This window comes from Acinonyx jubatus, chromosome D1, assembly GCF_027475565.1.
Source record: "Acinonyx jubatus isolate Ajub_Pintada_27869175 chromosome D1, VMU_Ajub_asm_v1.0, whole genome shotgun sequence".
Taxonomy (NCBI): Eukaryota; Metazoa; Chordata; class Mammalia; order Carnivora; family Felidae; genus Acinonyx; species Acinonyx jubatus.
Genome location: NC_069390.1, coordinates 51,438,569 through 51,458,411, shown reverse-complemented (window position 1 = coordinate 51,458,411; position 19,843 = coordinate 51,438,569). Strand labels below are relative to the sequence as shown.

At 47.0% G+C, this 19,843-nt stretch overlaps 2 protein-coding genes across 5 annotated transcripts in view; one reads left to right on the top strand and one right to left on the bottom strand.

Moving 5' to 3' along the window:
- The window catches only part of FHIP1B (FHF complex subunit HOOK interacting protein 1B), a 166,270-nt gene that overhangs the window by 35,114 nt on the left and 111,313 nt on the right, over positions 1–19,843 (bottom strand). The window lies entirely within an intron of this gene.
- CNGA4 (cyclic nucleotide gated channel subunit alpha 4) lies at positions 419–9,941 on the top strand. The gene is made up of 6 exons (XM_015079307.3): positions 419–1,834; positions 1,968–2,069; positions 2,272–2,378; positions 2,700–3,345; positions 4,121–4,470; positions 6,183–9,941. The coding sequence occupies exons 1-6, from the start codon at positions 1,773–1,775 to the stop codon at positions 6,641–6,643; spliced, it is 1,728 nt and encodes a 575-aa protein (XP_014934793.3). The 5' UTR covers positions 419–1,772; the 3' UTR covers positions 6,644–9,941.

Genomic DNA, 19,843 nt, shown 5'->3' with positions numbered 1-19,843 from the left:
GGATATCCAAGTGGAGACATCCAGTGAGCAGTTAGTGGTATAGATAAGCCTGCAGCTCAGAGTTTCTGGGAGTCAGTAGATGGGAAGGGAGATCCTGTGCATAACCAAGATTGGCCAGAGAGAGCTGGGAGCACAGAAAGAGAGTAAGACACCTAGGTCAGAGTTCTAAAAAACACCAACACAGAAAGGATAGGCAGATGGGCTTATGAAAAAACTAAGAAAAAAATAGACAGAAAAGCAAGGGGGCACTTAGGTGGCTCATTTGGTTAAGTGTCCAAATGAGCTCAGGTCATGATCTCACAGTTCATGGGTTCGAGCCCCACGTCAAGCTCTGCACTAACAGCTCAGAGCCTGGAGCCTGGTTCAGATTCTGTGTCTCCCTCTCTTTCTGCCTCTCCCCCACTTCTCTCTCTCTCTCTCTCTCTCTCTCTCTCAAAAATAAATAAATAAACATTAAAAAAAAAAAAAAAACAAACAAGAAATTGCCTTAAGATAAAACCCTGGATTTATAAAATGGCTGACAAAGCTCTTCCCTAGCTATTCCCTGTCCACCATTCAGCCTTCTCTTTCACCACTAGCCACTCAGGTTCTCTACAGAAACCAATGGATGTCCCCCAATCATCCATGCTTTTTAAAGTCTCTGTGCCTTTGCCCACTCTATGCACTTTGCCTCTAGTGCCGTTCACTCTCTCTTCACTATAGACCTAACTTCTATTCATCCTACAGAACCCAGGCTCAGTTGGGACCCTTCTTACAGTGTAATAGCCATCTGTATATCCACCTAATAGAGCAACCATCAAGCGAATATGTAATTGCCTATCTACCCAACTATTTCCCCTACCAAACTCCGAGTTTCTGGAGAGCAGAGAATGTGTTTCATTCGTCTTATCTCCCCAATATTGAGCACGATATTGGCCTGGCACAAAGCAGGTATTCTGATTATGACTTGTTGACTGAGATGATAGAAGTCAAAGGGAAATTAAGTTAAGGGAGAATTTTTAGGATTTTTTTGTTTGTTTTGGTGTAGGAGAGATTTAAGCATGTTCATAGAAAGGGAAAATTGAAGGAGGTTGAGGATCTAGAAGACACATGGAATAGCTGATAGGATCAGGTACTAGAGATAACAGGAAAGGAATGGGGGCAAAACCCTACAGGATAGCCCCCCCATCACACTCATCCAGTAGGAAATGAGGTAAGGTGGGTGTGGATGTAGATAAGGGTGCAGATAATGAAAACAGAGCTCACATTTGATGTGACAAGCATTCTTTGTCCCTAGAGACTAGTTCAGCACCTGACACAAATGAGCCATTCAGTAAATAGTTGTTAAATGAATAAATAATGAGGCCTAAGCAGGGAACTTGCACAAGGTAAAACAGAATGACTGAGCCTACACTGGCACCTGTGTCTCCTGACTTAGAGGACCCCTATGTAGTTCAGTTTGGTGGGGTGGGGAAGCAACAAGGCCCAGCCTTACCTCTGAGGTATGCACCCCCACCTTCTCCTGGGACCTCATTAGAGATGTTTAGTTGGACAGGTGTAAGCCCAGGCCCTGGGAGACAGGGCGGGGTGATGGAGCCACACTGCCTCCACCCCTTCTATAGTGGCTGGCCCTGGTTGTGTTGCTAAGAGCTTCAGAAGCCAAAGACAGAGGAGTCACAGTGGAGACCAAGGGCAGCCTCTTCCAGGCAGGGAGGCACTAGCCCCCACCTCCTGAAGCTACCCACAGGTAGAAGCCCTGGATATCTCACATCCAGGCAACAGACCACGGAAGCATGAGCCAGGACAGCAAAGTGAAGACGACAGAGTCCAGCCCCTCTGCCCCATCCAAAGCCAGGTGAGACATCCTGCTTCCCTGTATCATCTCTGTCCGCCTAACTCGATGGAGCCTGATTCTTTTGGTGCCCCCAGTGACAACGTCCACATTAATGGTGAAAAAAATGAAACACTGCTTCTCCTCTTGCCCACAGGAAGTTGTTGCCTGTCCTAGACCCATCTGGGGATTACTACTACTGGTGGCTGAATACAATGGTCTTCCCAGTGATGTATAACCTCATCATCATCGTGTGCAGGTTTGGCATGGGGCTAAAGGAAGGGCCTTAAACAGAGATGAGGGCTCAAGTGTCCAGCCAAGGAAAGGGGCGGGCTCTTGGCCAGGGCCTGAAGGAGGGGCAGCACCCAAGAGAGGGCCCAGGGCAGAGTGCTGAGTGCCTTGGGGAGATTGCCTTACACAGAGGATGCCCTGAGCCAATCTCTTCTGTCCCTGCCACACAGAGCCTGCTTTCCTGACTTGCAACACAGTTATCTGGTGGCCTGGTTAGTACTGGACTACACAAGTGACCTTCTATACCTACTGGACATCGTGGTGCGCTTTCACACAGGTCAGTGAGCCCAAGACTGACCATTTGTTCCATGTTACCTTCCAAAAGAGGGCCTCTTAGTCACAAGGTGACTAGTCATAAGTGACCCCTTTATAGTACTTTCGCATGCCTCCATGCTTCACAACACCCCCATGCTCATCCCAGTAACCCTGGGGCAGGGTTATGCCCTCCCTCACCCTGTCCCCATGTCTGTCTCCCTGTCCCACCCTGGCCTGCCCACCCTCACCCTTATTACTAGAGCAGGTAGGTGTCCTGACTCAGCCTCATACCTGACCCCATCTTATGACTGACCCCAGCCTGTCTCCCCCTCCCCCTCCCCAGGATTCTTAGACCAGGGCATCCTGGTGGTGGACAAGGGTAGGATTTCAAGTCGCTATGTTCGCACCTGGAGCTTCCTGTTGGACCTGGCATCCCTGATGCCCACAGATGCGGCCTACGTGCAGCTGGGCTTGCACACCCCTATGCTGAGGCTGAACCGATTTCTGCGTGTGCCCCGCCTCTTTGAGGCCTTTGACCGCACAGAGACCCGCACGGCTTACCCAAATGTATTTCGCATCACCAAACTGATGCTTTACATTTTTGTTGTTATCCATTGGAATAGCTGCCTATACTTTGCCCTATCCCGGTACCTGGGCTTCGGGCGTGACGCCTGGGTGTACCCTGATCCCGCACAGCCTGGCTTTGAGCGTCTGCGGCGCCAGTACCTCTATAGCTTTTACTTCTCCACCCTGATCCTGACCACTGTGGGTGATACACCACTGCCAGCACGGGAGGAGGAGTATCTCTTCATGGTGGGTGACTTCCTGTTGGCCGTCATGGGTTTTGCCACCATCATGGGTAGCATGAGCTCTGTCATCTACAATATGAACACTGCAGATGCGGCTTTCTACCCAGACCATGCACTGGTGAAGAAGTACATGAAGCAGCAGCACGTCAACCGCCGGCTGGAGCGGCGAGTTATTGACTGGTGAGGATGCTGGGCTTCCAGACCAGGACAGGGACAGGTGTTCTGGATAGAGCCTGAGGAAAATGGCTGGGTCCTTACTGCCTAGAGGTCCAGGCAGGGCAAGTAGGGCATGGCATGCATTGGGGGATTCACTGAGTGGGGCTTAGTAAAGCATGTCTTCCATTAGTTGTATCTGCACTTGGGGGGCTGGGTTGGATAAGAGATTGATAGGGAGAGGAACTCATACACAAGGAAGGATAACCTGGAGACCATGGAGTAAAAACTGCCATTGCCTGGTAGGGCTCAGATGGCTCTGGAAGAGGTAAAGGGAGAAGAGTGATACCTCCCAGGGAATTGCCAACAAGATGGTTGATTATGTCATAGGTATCCATGCTATACTATGAACAAAAGGAAATGTCAGCAAGTCGGGGAGCTAAATCAGAGGGCCTCTAGATACAGGGCCTGGTGACTGAAGTGGCTATCAGTGGGATATACAAGGCATCACTGAATGGTGGTAGGTGGGATAAAGCCTGACAGGAGGTAAAGAGTGTCTTATTCACTGTCAACTGGTGGAGGCTTCCAGGCCTTGGTTGAGGGAGAAAAGGTCAAAACATATCAGTGACCAGCAGACCTTGAAGTGAAGATATTCATCAGCCAACTGTCAAGTATTCCCATGACCCCTGTGAGATCTCAGTGTGATTGAACTCTTGGCTGAAGCTGAGCTGAACCCTGATGGAAGGAATAGGGGCAGGCATGTTGGGGGCTGGGGAGGAACCACTGCTGCTCTTGTCCCTAGGTACCAGCACCTGCAGATCAACAAGAAGATGACCAATGAAGTAGCCATCTTACAGCATTTGCCTGAGCGGTTGCGGGCCGAAGTGGCTGTGTCTGTACACCTGTCTACTCTGAGCCGGGTGCAGATCTTCCAGAACTGTGAGGCCAGCCTGCTGGAGGAGCTGGTGCTGAAGCTGCAGCCCCAGACCTATTCACCAGGTGAATATGTCTGCCGCAAGGGGGACATTGGCCGGGAGATGTATATCATCCGTGAGGGTCAGTTGGCCGTGGTGGCAGATGATGGTGTCACCCAGTACGCTGTGCTTGGTGCAGGGCTCTACTTTGGGGAGATCAGCATCATCAACATCAAAGGTGGGTACCTCAGTGTTTGTTCTGGGACAGGGCTGAGGGAGGGGGCGGGGATAGCAGAACCCCATACTGAGACCAAATGGTACATCAGGGCCTGCAGATTTAGGAAACCTGGTCCTTGCCTGAGTCACTAGAGGGCTCACGGGAGAAGCAGAACATGGAGAGTCTGTTCCCTGAGAAGAAGCCAAGCCAAGGTTAGTGCACACTGTGGGTCCTCGGGAAGAGGAAGTAGATCTCTTTAGTGTGTGTCAACCCAAGGCACCAACACACCAGTGGCAAGTGACAGAGATGATAATAATAATAGCCAATATTAATTGCACACTTACTGCATGCCATGTTCAAAGTGCTTCACATGTACCAACTCATTATATTCTCACAGTAACTCAGGTAGTTACCATTATCTGTATTTTAAAGGCAAGGAAATTGGAGTACAGAGAGGTTTGGGAAACTGTCCAAAACCATTGAGGTAATAAGTACACACACTTGGTAGTCAGTAGAAGGAACTTTCTCACAGCCAAATGGAAAGGAGGGTAGTAAGAAGGCATTGCCATTCACTCCACCAACACCAGGCCAGGCCAGGCACAGTACACGGGCTCACTGATTCCTTCCATCCACCTGCACAGTAGGCATTGATATGCCTAATCACAGGTAGGGACACTGAGGCCCAGGAGATGGGAGAACACAGCAAGGGGTGACCGCACTGTCAACTGACTGAAGCCAGATGAGCTCTCAGCCTGGGGATCCCACTCTCTAGTTATTCCAAAGGCCTCACATCTGTCCTCCAAGGATCTTTCAAGCTCTACAACCTGGATGCAGTCAGCTGCTGTCTACATGATTTTGGACAAGTTATTTCACTTTTTCCAGGCCTCAGTTTTCTCATCTATCCAATAGGGATGATATTAAAAACCCAAAGAGTTATTTGTGAGGATTAAATGAGTTCCACGGGTAAGTCATCAGCATCAGTGTAGTGCCTGGTGCCTGGCAAGTACCCTTCTGAGTCCTTCTAGCTCTGAGACTTTGCAGCTTTCAGCCTACTCTGTTTTCCCCCCAACCCCTCAGCAATATCGTTCTAAAATGTGAATGATATCATACAGCTCCCCTGCTTAAAATATTTCAGTACCTTGCCACTGCCCTCAGCATAAGGTCTGAACTCCCTGCGGTGGCTTACCACATGTGGCATCACCTGCTTTCCCCTCCTGTTTCCACTCTGCTTGCACCCGCACTTCACCCACTCTGGACTGCTTACTGTTTGCTGTGGCCGCCTAACTGGCTCCGACCTCCATCCCTCTGCTCATAATCCTTCCTCTGCTGGGATGCCTCCCCACGCCCCTGCCCTTCCCCTCTTACCTCCTTCTCAGTCAGGCATCACTTCCTCCAGGCTTCCCCAACATGTCTGCCAGCTTGTTAGGGGCTCTTTGCCTGTCTTCTCACAGCACTGGATGCATACGTCCACACTGCACCAGCTATACTATTTTCTAACTATCTGGTTCAATGTCTATTGCCTCCAGACTGAATTCTTGCAGGCAGTTCTTTGTTACCCACCTAGTACAGGGCCTGGTCCCCAGTATATTACTGAATGATTACAGAATTAATGAGACGGAAAAAGAGGCTCAAAAGTACAAGCAGGGAGATGGGGGGTCTTGATTCATGAGTAAAAGCCCCCCTCACACCCACCCGACTAACTGTCCTCCTATGTGTCTGCCCACGGGCCACAGGAAACATGTCTGGGAACCGCCGCACAGCCAATATCAAGAGTCTAGGTTATTCAGACCTGTTTTGCCTGAGCAAGGAGGACCTGAGGGAAGTCCTGAGCGAGTATCCACAGGCCCAGGTCGTCATGGAGGAAAAGGGCCGTGAGATCCTGCTCAAAATGAACAAGTTGGATGTAAATGCCGAGGCAGCCGAGATTGCCCTACAGGAAGCCACAGAGTCCCGGCTGCGAGGCCTTGACCAGCAACTTGATGATCTACAGACCAAGTTTGCTCGCCTCCTGGCTGAGCTGGAGTCCAGCGCACTCAAGATTGCTTATCGCATCGAACGGCTAGAGTGGCAGACTCGAGAGTGGCCAATGCCTGAGGAACTGGCTGAGGCTGATGATGAGGGCGAGCCTGGGGAGGGAACCTCTCAGGGTGGAGAGGGCAGGAGTGCCCAGGAGGGACCCCCAGACCCAGAGTGACCCCATTCTTATCTCTAGGACCCCAATCTCCAAGGGAATCCAGAGTTGTAGGAAAATCTGCCTGCAGAAACTCTGCCATCCTGTCTGCTAGGTACAGAGATAGGAATGAGTTGGGGGTATAGATGCTCACTTAGAAGTAAAAGAGTATAGCATCCATTCATCCCCCACTCACCAGCACACACACACACACACACACACACACACAGTTGAATGTACACATACTGCCCCCCGAGACTGCATTCCATATAAAATTCTCTGGAGTTTCCATTTTCAGAACACATATCCTTTCTCACAAACATAGATATGTCTAATACCCACATAACATACATACATCCATTCATGCACCTCATAAAGACACATATAGTGAGACACACACCAACAGACACACAGATGCCTTCCATAGGTGTGCATACCCTTGTGAACACATAAACACACCCAGAGCCCTTTTCTTCCAAGATATCCTTTAAATGCCTCCCAATGGGAAGTTCACAAATGTAGCCTGCAGGTTTTACTTCAATAAAGTATTTTCCTCCTCCCTAAGCATTATGGGTGTGACAGGAAAAGGCAAAGCCAATGGTGGGCCAGAATGAATTCTGTCTGAATTCTGAGTCGTGGGGGTGAAGGGCATGGGCTGTGTAGTAGCTGGTAGGTTTGATTCAAAGACGCTGGGGTACATGATGAATTGAGAATCAGTGCTGAGCCAAGGCAAAGCAGGGTTATGCATCACACTGTTGTAAGTGTGCACATGCTTTCATAGATACATTCACATATATACACTGACCATTTGTATTTCATTCCAGAGTATGTATCCTTAACTTTGTGAGCTCTGAGTGATTTGACTTAGCTTAGTAAACCAGAGCAGACACCCCTGTTCCTTCTTCCTTCCTCTGGCCCAGCCCTGGAGCCTGGGGCTAGGGCTACCCCATGTTCAGGACTGATTTCAAAGGGAGAATAGTTCACAGGGCCACTCACCTGGCCCTGCTGTACCCTGTCAGTTGTTGGAGCTGGCCTTGGTACTGCCAGAAATCCAGCCCTCCCTCTCTAGATGGTATTCAAAACACAGGGTGGTGAACAGAGACTAAGCATAGTGGACCATCATGGTTGGCGACAACCGGAGATTGGTGTTTGGGGAATTTTTAAGTAACTTTGGCATACTTGGAGGGAGACCTGTAGGTTTGGGGCAGAGAAAGTGTTGTGGGGTCTCTGAGTAGGAATCTTATATCATGTCTGAATCATATTCACCTGGCCACAAATTTAGCTCCTCCAAGGCCTGGCAAGTCTTTGGTCTAAGCTGTGCTAGATGGCATTTTATAATGTACCTTGGATTTAATTTATCAATACGATGTGAGTGGTGACACATAGAGGTCAATGCCATGGAAAGAAGAGTTTATTACTTATAGTTCCCAAGAGGAGGGGGCACGCTGCACCATGCCAGGCCACTCAGGGAAGCACCAGGGTAGTGAGGAAGCAGAAGGAGCAAGGGGGAAACATGGGCAAAAAGCTCCTACTTTGCTAGCAGTGGCAAGTTTTTAGGTGAGGACATCCCTTCTTGGGCACAAAGCAAAACAGATTTGGGGGCTTATGGTTGGAGGACTTATAATATGATTTTCAAAAACCCATGAAAGGGAGACCACAGAGGAGATGTAAACAACTCTGGTCATCAGGTTGGCCCATGATTTCAGGATGCCAAATCATCAATTACAGGATATCAAGAACAATCATTACAGGTACTATAAGAGAATGAAGGGTAGGGCCCTCAGTGCTGTCAGGGAAGGATGTGTGGGAGCATCTGCTGATGTGTAGTTATGGAGATATTTCTCAGAACTGTTGCTGTCCTCAAAACCAAACAACCTTTTGTATATGGTGGATGCAAGTGACATAGGTGCACTCAGACATGAAAGATTGGAACAAAACTTTCTCAGATAGCCATAGGAACTGAGTCTGTGGCTGGAGTCAAGGTTGTCAGGAGGGACTACGAGGGCAATTGCACATTAATCCATTTAGAAATCTGTAGTTATTTGTGATCCCTTCCTCACAAAATTTGAGATCCACAGGGCTGTCACTCAGTCTTTCTTATTCATCTCTATATCCTCAAGGCCAAAACTGTGCCTGGCATGTAGTATGTACTCAAATATATATTCAGTAACCAATGTGGGAAGAAGATGTGTGTCAATTTCTTAAGAGCTTTTTCCTACCATCTCTGCCAGAATGGGTGGGTATGTTATAGGGGCCACTTTTGTGGTACCTGATGGGTTTTTTAGGGAGCTGAGAATAAGCTTTCCACTGGCACACCACAATGTTCACCCCTGTCCGAGAGAAGGCTCTATTAGAACAGGTTGCTCTTGTTATCCCCATAGAATCCTGGTCTATAGCATAAGGAAGGTGATTATGGGCCATCTTCTCTGTCCTAGATACAGAAACAAAACACTTCTGGGGCCAGATGTGCATCTAGCTCTGCCTTAGCAGTTCCAGGATAAGGAGGATTCCTTATGGTAGAGCCCCCAGGCCAGAAGACATCTTGAATATGTCTTATACCAGCAATAAGCTGGGGCCCTCTAGTAGTGGAGTGACTTCCATCACTGGATGACAGACACTGTTTTGACAATTTGGTATCAAACTGAATAGAGTTAGGTCAGGATGGGCAGAACAGAACACAATTTTAAGGTCCTGGAATTACCAAAATGAAAACAAAAAACAAGAATCTTTTGGTCCAAAAAAAATACTAATTACTGTGTATTATTACTGTGTATTAATACTGTGTATTAAGTACCTATATAGGTCACAGAAAACTTTATTGAGATACTCATTTGGGTTTTGTCATTTCATCCCTTGTCCCATCATAAGAAAGAACCTAAATCTCTGTATCCCCTAGACCTAAAACTTTTTGAATGACAGAGTCAAAAATAGAAATTTTCAGAAACTCTCCGCTTTAACTTTAGTTTGTGATGACCAGGGTCCTAGGTGAACTGTGTCCAACTGTCTGTGAGGGGTTAGAGTTGAAGAAGCAGGAGTTTCTGATCCTGAGGAAAGGAGATTCCCCAAGACTGAAAAGGAATGGGATTCTTGAATATTAGGTTTCTTTTACTGCAATAATGTTACCACAAATTTAAGAGCTTTTAAGCTGTCTTAACAGCATGGATTTAGGGGTACCTGGGTGGCTCAGTCAGTTGAGAATCTGACTTTGGCTCAGGTCATGATCTCACAGTTTGTGAGTTCAAGTCCCACATCAGTCTCACTGCTGAGAGAGCTGTCAGCGCAGAGCTTGCTTCAGATCCTCTGTCCTCCTCTCTCTGCCCCTCCTCCACTTTTATTTTCTCAAAAATAAATAAAACATTTAAAATAAGTTAATTAAGTCAAATTCTTCAAAAAAAAATAGCACCCATTTATAATCTCACAATTCTGTGAGTCAGAAATCCTGGCACATTGTGGCTCAACTGGGCCCTCTATTCAGGGCTTCCAAGGCCAAAATCAAGGTGTTGTGCAAGTTGGCCTCTTTTCTGGGGAAGAACCTGCTTCCAGGATCATTGAAGTGGATTGAAGAATTCAATTCCGTTTGGTTGTAAAACTGATGTCCTTGTTTCCTTGACTCATGGCCCCTTCATCTTCAAGCCAACAAAGTTGTTGTGAAATCTTTCTCATTCTTCAAATCTCTTACTTCCCAGTTATTTCAAGGCTGAGAAAGATCCCTGCTTTTTAGAGCTCATGTAGTTAGACTAGGCCCACCTAGATAATCCAGGATAATGGCTCTACTTTAAGGTCAGCTGATTATTAATCTTAATTACATCCACAAAGTTCTTTTTTTCCATAATCACAGGAGTAACACCAGAGGGCAAGGTAATGGGAGCCAAAATTCTACCTATCACAGGGTTTCTGGGGAGGAAAACAGCCTGGACCCCACTTTCACAGGGGGCCCAGAATAGGGAACACTATGAATTGGGTCTTGGGAAACAGGAGAAAGATGATCCTGGCCCAAAACAGCACGGGAGCCTCAGAGCAGTGCCACCTAGTGGGAGCACAGGCTTGAACAAGGTGCGTACCCACGTAACCAGCATGACCTCTAAACCCAGGCCTTCTTCCTCTTACCCACATATTCTATCCAACATAAATCCCCCAGAAACTTTTTGCAAGGTGCTAAATTGTGGGAAAAGAGAGTGGAAAGAAAGCCAGCAAACATAAAGGGAAATTAAGTCTTCCATAAGGTAAGTGTTTAAAAGCTTACATGAGACTTGTCTGATTTAGAGAATCAAGGAAAGTTCCAATTTTTAAAAATACTGTTATGTAACACACACACACACACACTCTCACAACTACTATCTCATAAATTACCTCATTATCTCTTATAATAACATTAGGAAGCTTAAATTATTATTGTGCTTATTTTTCCAGATCAGGAAACTGAAATGCATAGAGCAATTAAAAATATATTAGATGTGATTTATTGAGAAGCTATTTTATGCCAGGTCCTGAGTTAAGTGTATTATCTCAATTAATCCTCACAACTACATGAGAAAGAGGTCATTATTACCCCATTTTAAAATAAGGAATACAAAGGGTGCCTGGGTGGCTCAGTTGGTTAAGTGTCCAACTCTTCATCTTGGCTCAGGCCATGATCTCATGATTCATGAGATCAATCCCCATGTTGGGCTCTGCTCTAACAGCTTGGAGCCTGCTTGGGATTCTCTCTCTCTCCCTCTTTTTCTGCCCCTCCCTACCTCAAAATAAATAAGTAAACGTTAAAAATAAATAAACAAAATGAGGAATCCAAGGCTCTGGGAGACTAGATAATTTGCCCAATATCACAGGGCTCCTAAGTCACATGGAATAAAACCTAGGTCTGCCTTACTGTTTCTTTTGGGGAGATAAGTAAGGGACTGCCTCCTCTGAGGCTGAGGCCAGACACGCTCCTTCCTTTCTTAAGAATGACTGTTGCCAGCAGTAAGGAGGTTGGGGGCAGGGGGGCTAACCAGGGGAGAAGAAGCCAGTAGTGCAAAGTTTGTGAATCACCAGCAAGCCTGCCCAATGTGTTGAAGCATTGATCTCAGGGCTGCAGCCAAAGACAAAGGACCACCCAGTGCTCTGGAGAAGAGCTGCAAATTCCAGCTCTCCCATCCACACACATACAGCTTGAGAGGGAGGCAGGAGTTTTGGAGTTGCTGCGAGATTCCTACAGGGGTGAGCTGTAGTTCTCCTACAAGAACTGTCCAAGGGCCCTGCTGCTGAGAGCCCAGCTGCTTCCAGCTTAGCTCTTCTCCCTCCCACAGGACCTAGGGCCTCACTCATTGTCCTGGAATCACTAACCTCAGGACACCTTGGCCTGGCTAAGATTTGAGATGTACCCTCCTCCTCAATGTTCCTTTGGCCTCCTCACTTCATCTTTTTCTTTCTGAGAGTTTGGCTGCTCGCCCAAGAGGCAGATGGAAATAAAGTATCAAGCTCAGGAGGAAATCAGATTCATAGGGAGAAGGGCCATCCAACCCAAGGAAAGATGCCGTGCAAATGCTAGATGCCAGGAGCAGGAGAAAAGGTGGGTGGATTCTAGATTGAAGCTGAAGCTAGGGTTTGGCTTGAGGCTCAGATCAGGGGAGGATGGTTAAAACACGTTAGAGCTGGAGTCAGAGTCAAGGCCCAAGTCAGGGCAAGTATTAGGTTGGCCTAAAAGCACAACAGATAGGAAAGAGCTTGGAGCCAATCTGAGTCCGATTTTAGTTCTGAACTATCACTTGCTAGCTGAGGGACTCTCAGCCTCCTACACAAACTTTCAGGGTTGTTGAAAGAAATGCTTGGAGAATTAAAATGTAAATGAGATAATGATTGTAAACTGGCTGCTGGTGCCTGACAAGCAGCAACTGCTTAATAATGAATGGTAGCTATGACGGTTATCCCTGTCCCTGTAGCCGAGATTGCGCCTTTGAGGCAGTGGGGCACACGTTGTCCCGCCCTACTCAGCCCTGGGCCTCTGGACTGGACTGTCGATGCCAGGTCTGGCCAGCAGAGGGCGCAGGGTTCCCCTTTCCTCCCCTCTTTCTACCTCCTGCCCTGGCCTCAGAATTGCATTGTCTTGTAAAGCTGGAAGAGCTAGAATCTTAAGGACAGGGAGGAATGGAATCTTACAGACAGAATAGTGGTCTCAACTGGTTTGTAAGAACACTTGATTTTTTAGCAAAGACTAAAACGCAGCAGTGATGATGCTGAAAGCCATTACAGAGGAAGTTGTGCCAAGTCAGAGCCAGAGGCAGCCCTGTTGGGGTCGCCCTACTGATTGGCTGGGAGGATTCAGGACTGCCCTCCCTACAGGAAAAATCCTTGTGCTTTTCATCGAACATGCGTGGGCTTTCTCTGTGTCTGGCAGTGCCCTTCCAGTTTCAGTATCTTGGCTTATTGTCCTCAGCCTTGCTGTTCACCAACAGGTGCCATAGGGCACCACAGGCTAATAAGTCGGGTGTGTTCATGTAAGCCCTCTCCCTGGTGATTCCCTGAGTGAGCCTTCCTGTGGCTTTTTTAACTTTCAAATGAGTCCCTGACATGGGAGATCCAGGCCCCTCTTGACCTACCTGCGAAAGCCCATGTCCGAAGCCAAGTGTAACCATGAGTGAGAGCAAGCCCCTGTGTGTGTGTGTGTGTGTGTGTGTGTGTGTGCGCGCGCACGCTCTGTTCTCCCGAGCACAAGCCCCAGACTCCGGAAGGTAGTCCTTTCCCTGGTTTCTTTCCTCTGACCAACATCCCTGCCTGCTCTGGCTCCAGCCGGTCTGTCTTTTCAGCCTGCTCCCTCTTTGTTTAATTATCCCAAGAGAAGGGCCTCCTACGTGGGCAGGGAGTGTGGGCAGGAGCTCAGCACAGAAGCATATCTGCACATCACAGAAATGCAGACAAGAGAAGGCCTTGGAAGATGTGGAGAGAAGGCAGCCTAATGAGCCACAGAGGGAAGGGCTGAGCCAGTGGGTGAGCGGGCACCTCAAGGATTAAACTGTGACTGGTTCCTCTCCTAGCACTGGATCCCAGCTGTGTGTGTGTGTGTGTGTGTGTGTGTGTGTGTGAGAGAGAGAGAGAGAGAGAGAGAGAGAGAGAGCGCGCGCGCCAGGGGTGCAGGAGCCAGAACCTATCCCACCACCCTGACACCGCTGTGTGTGAATACTAGGTTTCCTGGGTAAAGCGCTGATATTTTGTGGACCTGAAAGATTCCTAGAATAAGCAGTAACTTATAAGGTAGGCTATCTGACTGTACATTACACACTATATTCTCCTCTCTTTAGTTGTTTCCCCAGAACATTTACTGAAGTGTTGTTTAAACGTTCTCCTCTTATCTCAATTGTGATATAGAATATTGAAAGAAGGATCATGTGCCCACACTTGAGCCAGTGTGGCAGTAGCTAGGTGATTGAGACTTCCCCAAGGGAAAAGCAAATTATTCTAGCTATAGGTGTCAAGCTGGGTGGGCCAGCACTCCCCTTCACAACACACACGCACACACACACACACACACACACACGTGCGCGCGCACACACCCACACACAGAGGGGAAGCAAAAACATGACAACCTTGGCAGGTCAAGTCTTGAATCAAAAAAGTAGCTTCCCTCAGAACTGAGGCTGGCCCTATATCAGGACATCTTGCACTTGTTTCCTTGACCTCTTTGGTCTCTGACTTGTTCTGGGACAAGGATCAATGTCTTTTTCCTCTGGTTACCCATACTGACTTTGCAGTTCCCTCCTTGCTCTGGTCTAAAGTCCCCTGTTTCCTGGTCCTGAGCAATCCCATTCTCCCTGAATGCTGGTTCAATACCTGGCATTGATGGAATTTCCTGATTTGAGAAACGAACTTCCACCCTCTTAGCATTGCATTTTCATCCCCTCCTATGCTCATAGTATTCCCCCTTCTCCATTCCAACTATTATTTGGAGTTGTTTTCCTCTTATAAACCATCTTCTTAAAACAATCTCTAGCCACCATCTCCTGGCCCTCACCTCCCCATCGCCCAACTGCATTTAGTTTGGACAGTATGAGCAAGCGTGATGAACAGCATGGACTGCACCATGAAACTCTAAACAACTCAAGGTTCCTTGAGCACAAAGACTGCAAATAAGTAATGAGAGTAGTGTGGAAAGTGCTTTGAGAACTTGTTGGAGAAAATGGCAGGAGCCAGACCTTTGGAATATATGTAAGCAAGAGGACAACTATTAACATGTAATTGTAAACATTACCATAATGAGAGGTACAAGGTGTTACAGAAGTACATAGGAGAGGCACCTAACTCAGGAAAGTTTCTCAGAGGAGTTTCATCTTCCGTAACCCCTTTTCCAACATCAGCTTCTTTGAACACTCCTCCAACTCCAGTGTTGACTAAAACCAGCAGTCCTGTGAGGATGGTACACCCTCTGCAAAAAGGGGTAACAACTCTTTGGTTTCACAACTCAGTACACAGATTTGGGGTTCTCTGCACTCACCAATTCTGCTTCTTCACTCTCAATACCCCTTTGCTCCTTGACACTCCTTGATATGTTCTTTGCACTACTCTCTTCCCTTTCTCATTTCTGACCGCTGCAGCCTTTTGAAGCCTACTTATTACTCACTTTAGACTGTGTTACCTACTTCATTGTCCTGCCCATTATTGTGCCCTTGTCCCTTTGTTTTTCCGTCCCACCCAACTGGCAAAATCTCAACTTTGGGCGAATTGAACAATCAGTATTCTCCATGCTTGCATCTGACTATCTGAGCGCTGCTGGAGAAACTGATACCACTGGGAATTCATGGTCACCAACTCCTAAGTGGGTCCCAGTTATCTTACTACATGCCTCTAGTGCCCCCTCCCTCTTTCCCATTTTATACAGTTTTCTTAAGCCATCCTGACTTCTAAAATTTCAATCCTATCTACTCATACACACACACACACACACACACACACACACACACACACCACTCATTGATAACCAGATCTCCAACTTCACAGAGAAAATAGAAAATATAAGATAGCAGCTGCCATTAAATCTAAACACTACTGTGTTAATTAAGATACAGAAAAAGTTGCTATAACAAGAAGAGAAAAAAATGTAAGGCCTTAAGAGTGTAGTTTCTTTGTCATATGAAAGAACTTGGGGTAGTAAAACAGCTGGAGTATGAAATATCCAGGCTCCTACCATCTTATCACTCCGCCATCCCTGGTGTGTTACCTTCATGACATGACTGGAGATGGCTTACCCTCACATTCACATTCAACTTGCAGGAAAGGACAATGAGGAAGAAACAGTCCACTCCTCTCCTATAAGAGCTTGATCTGGAAGCTGCACTTATCACTGCTACCCACAACCCTGTCCAGAATATGGTCATAAAGCCATGCTTAGCTGCCAAGGCATCTAGAAAATAATAGTTGTTAGCTGGTTGGCCATGACTTATTTTAATCTATAACTATTTCCTTCTATCTTCCTCTTACAATTGAGGCTCTACTTTTATCAAAACCTAGAACCTTCCACATGGGCTCTGGATTACACACTTTCCTGCCTTCTCAGGAATCTTGCATTCAAAGTTAATTAATTTCTCTCCTTCCTCCCCCTCTCATTTCTCTTTTATTTGTTTTCCCTTTCTCGATCATGATGCTTGCTCCCCTTGTTTTCCTCCCACCTGTCTTTTGCAGGCTGGCCTTTCCCTATCCAGACTTTAAATATGGTCTTTTTCAGATTTCTGATCTGGTTCCTCATTTATTCTTATTTAACACACTCTCATTAATTCTATGGTTTGCATTACTTCTTATGCAAACTGTGCATTCAACTTCCTACTGGAATTCCTACTTAGATGTCTAATAAAGCATCTGAAACTTACCATGTCCAAAAGGGAACAGATTCACTGGTGGGAGTTGCTATCTGATGGTTACTATTTTCTCTATGAAGTGGGAGGGTGGGTTATTTATTGTGAGTGAATGATGGTGTATGTGCATGTGTGCATGTGGGGGGTGTGTGTGTGTGTGTGTGTGACATGAAATGAGAGATTTTACAAGTCCAAAGAAAATTTGAAAAAAATATTATGTAAAATGAGAGAAAGAAAGTGATCAGAGAAACTTAGTAAAACTTCTGATCATTCTGGAAAGCATCATAGTATGAGCACCTGAATTCTGATGTCCAAAATCCCTGGCTTTGAATTGTAGCTTTTTCACCTAGTAGTTTTGTGGCTTTGGGCAAGTTACTTAAATTCTGTCTGAGTCACAGTTTTTTTCATCTAAAATAGTAATCAGTCGTATCGGACTTAAATGCAGAGTTCTTTGTGAGGATTAAAAGCAATGAATGTGCTTTGAACAGAGTAGGTAATCACCAAACAGTCCCTATCCAGTTACCAGAAACCTTATTCATTTTAATCTCATCCTTCTCCCTCACCCTCAACATGGAAGCATCCTCTAGATTCTGTTTGCCTCCTAAATATCTCTTGGATCCATCTTCTCCACTGCCTCTATGACTTAGGTCAAGGCGCTATGCTATCATCTGTCATCTGAGTTACTGTCATAGACTCCCAATGGGTCCTACCCCTTAAGTTGCTCTCCACACCAGCTGCCATAACAATTACCCCAAATCTTTCTAAAGGTTAACAAATTTCCAGTGCTTCCAATTCGTCCTTTCATCCTTGGGTGGCTTGCAAGGTCTGTATTTGCTACTTTCTTCCTGAGAGGTGTGTTAGTTTTCTGTTGCTACTATAACAAATTACCATGAATTTGGAAGCTTAAAACAACATCTGTTTATTAGGTCGCAAGCATGTGGGCCAGAAGTCTGGTACAGTATGGCTCGGTCCTCTGCTTAGGGTGTCACCAGGCTGAGGTCAAGATGTCAAGCAAGTGAAATTCTTTTCTGGAGGCTCTGGGGTGAACATCCATTTCCAAGCTCATTCTTGTCATTAACAGAATCTAGTTCCTTGTGGTTGTAGGACTATAGTCCCTATTTTCTGGCTGGCTCTCAGCCAGAGACTGCTCTCAGCTAGAGGCCAATCTCAGGCACCTGCTCCTGAGAAGCAATCCCGGCTCCTTCCTCAAGCCAGCCACAGCCCCTTGCCTTCCTTGCCATGTGACCCCTCCATCTTCAAGCCAGCAATAGTGTGTCAAGTCCTTCTCTTTTTTCAAATCTCTCTGACTTCCTCTTCTGCTGCCAACCAGAGTAAATTCTTGTGATTTGGCTAGGACCAGTTGGATAATCTCTTTATCTTGAGGTCAACTGATTAGTAACATTAACTACATCTGCAAAATCTCTTTTGTCATATAGCATCATCATGGAAGTAGCATCTTATCATATTTATAGGTTCTACCCACAAGTGAGAATCCTGAGTGCCATTTTGTAATTCCGCCTACCACAGGAGGAGAAGCCAGAAAAACATCCCTGAGAAATGCCAATGCCTTGAGCTGAGATGAGAAGGATGATCAGGAGTTAATTAGATAAGGAAGGAAAAGTTTCCAGAGAGCATGTGCAAAAGCCAGGTAAATGGAGGACACAGATCCCCCAAAAAAATGAACTAAAGAAAGGCCAGTGTGTCTACAGGGGAGAGAACAAGGAGGACAGTGACTTAAAATGAGGTAGTTACAGAGGCCACTAGGAGCCAGACCATGCAGGTTTCAGAGACTCTGTGAAAAGGCTTTCTCCATCCCCAGAGCAGAGGTCATTAGAGTAGCACAATCAGATTTGTGTTCTGCACATATCACTCTGACTCTAAGGTGGAGGATGGAGGTAAGGGGGCATCTGTAAAATGTGGTGGACCACTGAAGAAGCCACAAGAGCAGTGCAGAAACAGTGCCATAATGTTCATGCAGATAGAAGCAGACCGAGTCAAGGAACGCTCAGTGGCTAAAATCAACAGGACTTCATGATTGATTGACTATGGGAGGGAGGCAGTTATGTTCCCCAGGAAGCAGAGACTAAGACAGAGATTACTGTGGAGGATGTTTACTAAGGAGCGCTCTTGGAGTCTACACGTATGCAAGAGCAAGGAAAGGAGGACTGGGTGAAGGGAGAAGCTGAGCAGCAATTCAGTCCTCACAAAGGCTTTGGTCAACCCCACGAGGAGCTGTGCATGTCTCTCAGAGTTGTCCTCTGTTGGGGTGAGGAGGCTGAACCTTTGTACCTCTGTGCTGAGCAGTCACTGGATGTAGGATGCCTCAGGAAGGGAACATGACCTTGCCTGAGCAGGCTTTCCTGAGCTCAGCCAACTCCCAAAGCAGCTGGCAGTGCAGTGCAGAATAAATACCTCATTTTTGGAGAGGAGTTTGGACTTTTTGTCACAGCCTCTACTACAGGTAAAAGAGCATAAGGGAGTAAGGCAGCCAGGCTGATTCCTAAATTTCTGATTTCTGCATCTTAGCAGATATACAACCATATATTGTAATCATTGACTTACCTGTCATTTTCCCCCAGGAGGGTGGGAGCTACTCGGGCACAGACCGTATCAAACAGCAAGTACACAGCCCTATGGCTGGCACATACTTTGCTGAATAAGTGAATGTCCGTCTACTCCTATTTCCACTCCTCTCTCTCCTACATTTCCTTTGCTCCCCACCCCCACACGCTACCGCCATCCAATGTGGGAAAAGTCCAGCAGGTTATCTGAGGTGCCACCTGTGCTGGAGCTGAACAAACAGCAAATCAGGCTCTTCTGGTCCAGGGCACTCTGATGGGGAAGGCAGGCAGTGCCAGGAGGAGGGGAGTTAGGGGAGACAGGTGACGACATCCCCACCCACCTCAAGACTAAATCCTCCTTCAATGTCCCAGCCCCTGTAAACTCAGTGCTAGCTGGAACAGGTCCTCTCCGAAAGATAGCTTGCATAGGGCTCTCTGAATTCCCCGTAAACTCAGACCTCATCCACAGTCTAATCTGGTCTTTGACTGATGCTCCCACCTCCAACAGCTACTGCTGGGGGCCGCAGAGTGGAATTTCAGGGTCATATTGGAGTTTCCTTGGAATGGAGGAGAATGGATAGCCAGCAGGGCAGAAATCTTAGTGGAGGCAAGTCCTGCCCAAGGAACCGAACACACCTCAGTTCTGTGCATGTCCCCTTAAGCTTTGCACCGGCTGCACCCCAGTGATCTGCTCCCCTTCTGGTCCCCTCCCATGGGAACCTGACGCCCCACACAGGCTGCTCCACCTGCACTAAGAGCAAACAGGGAGCGTCATTGTGTCGGTGAGGGTGGGCGCTACCTGGAGACCACGAAAGCCAGGGCCTCCTCCCCTCTTGTGCCAGTGC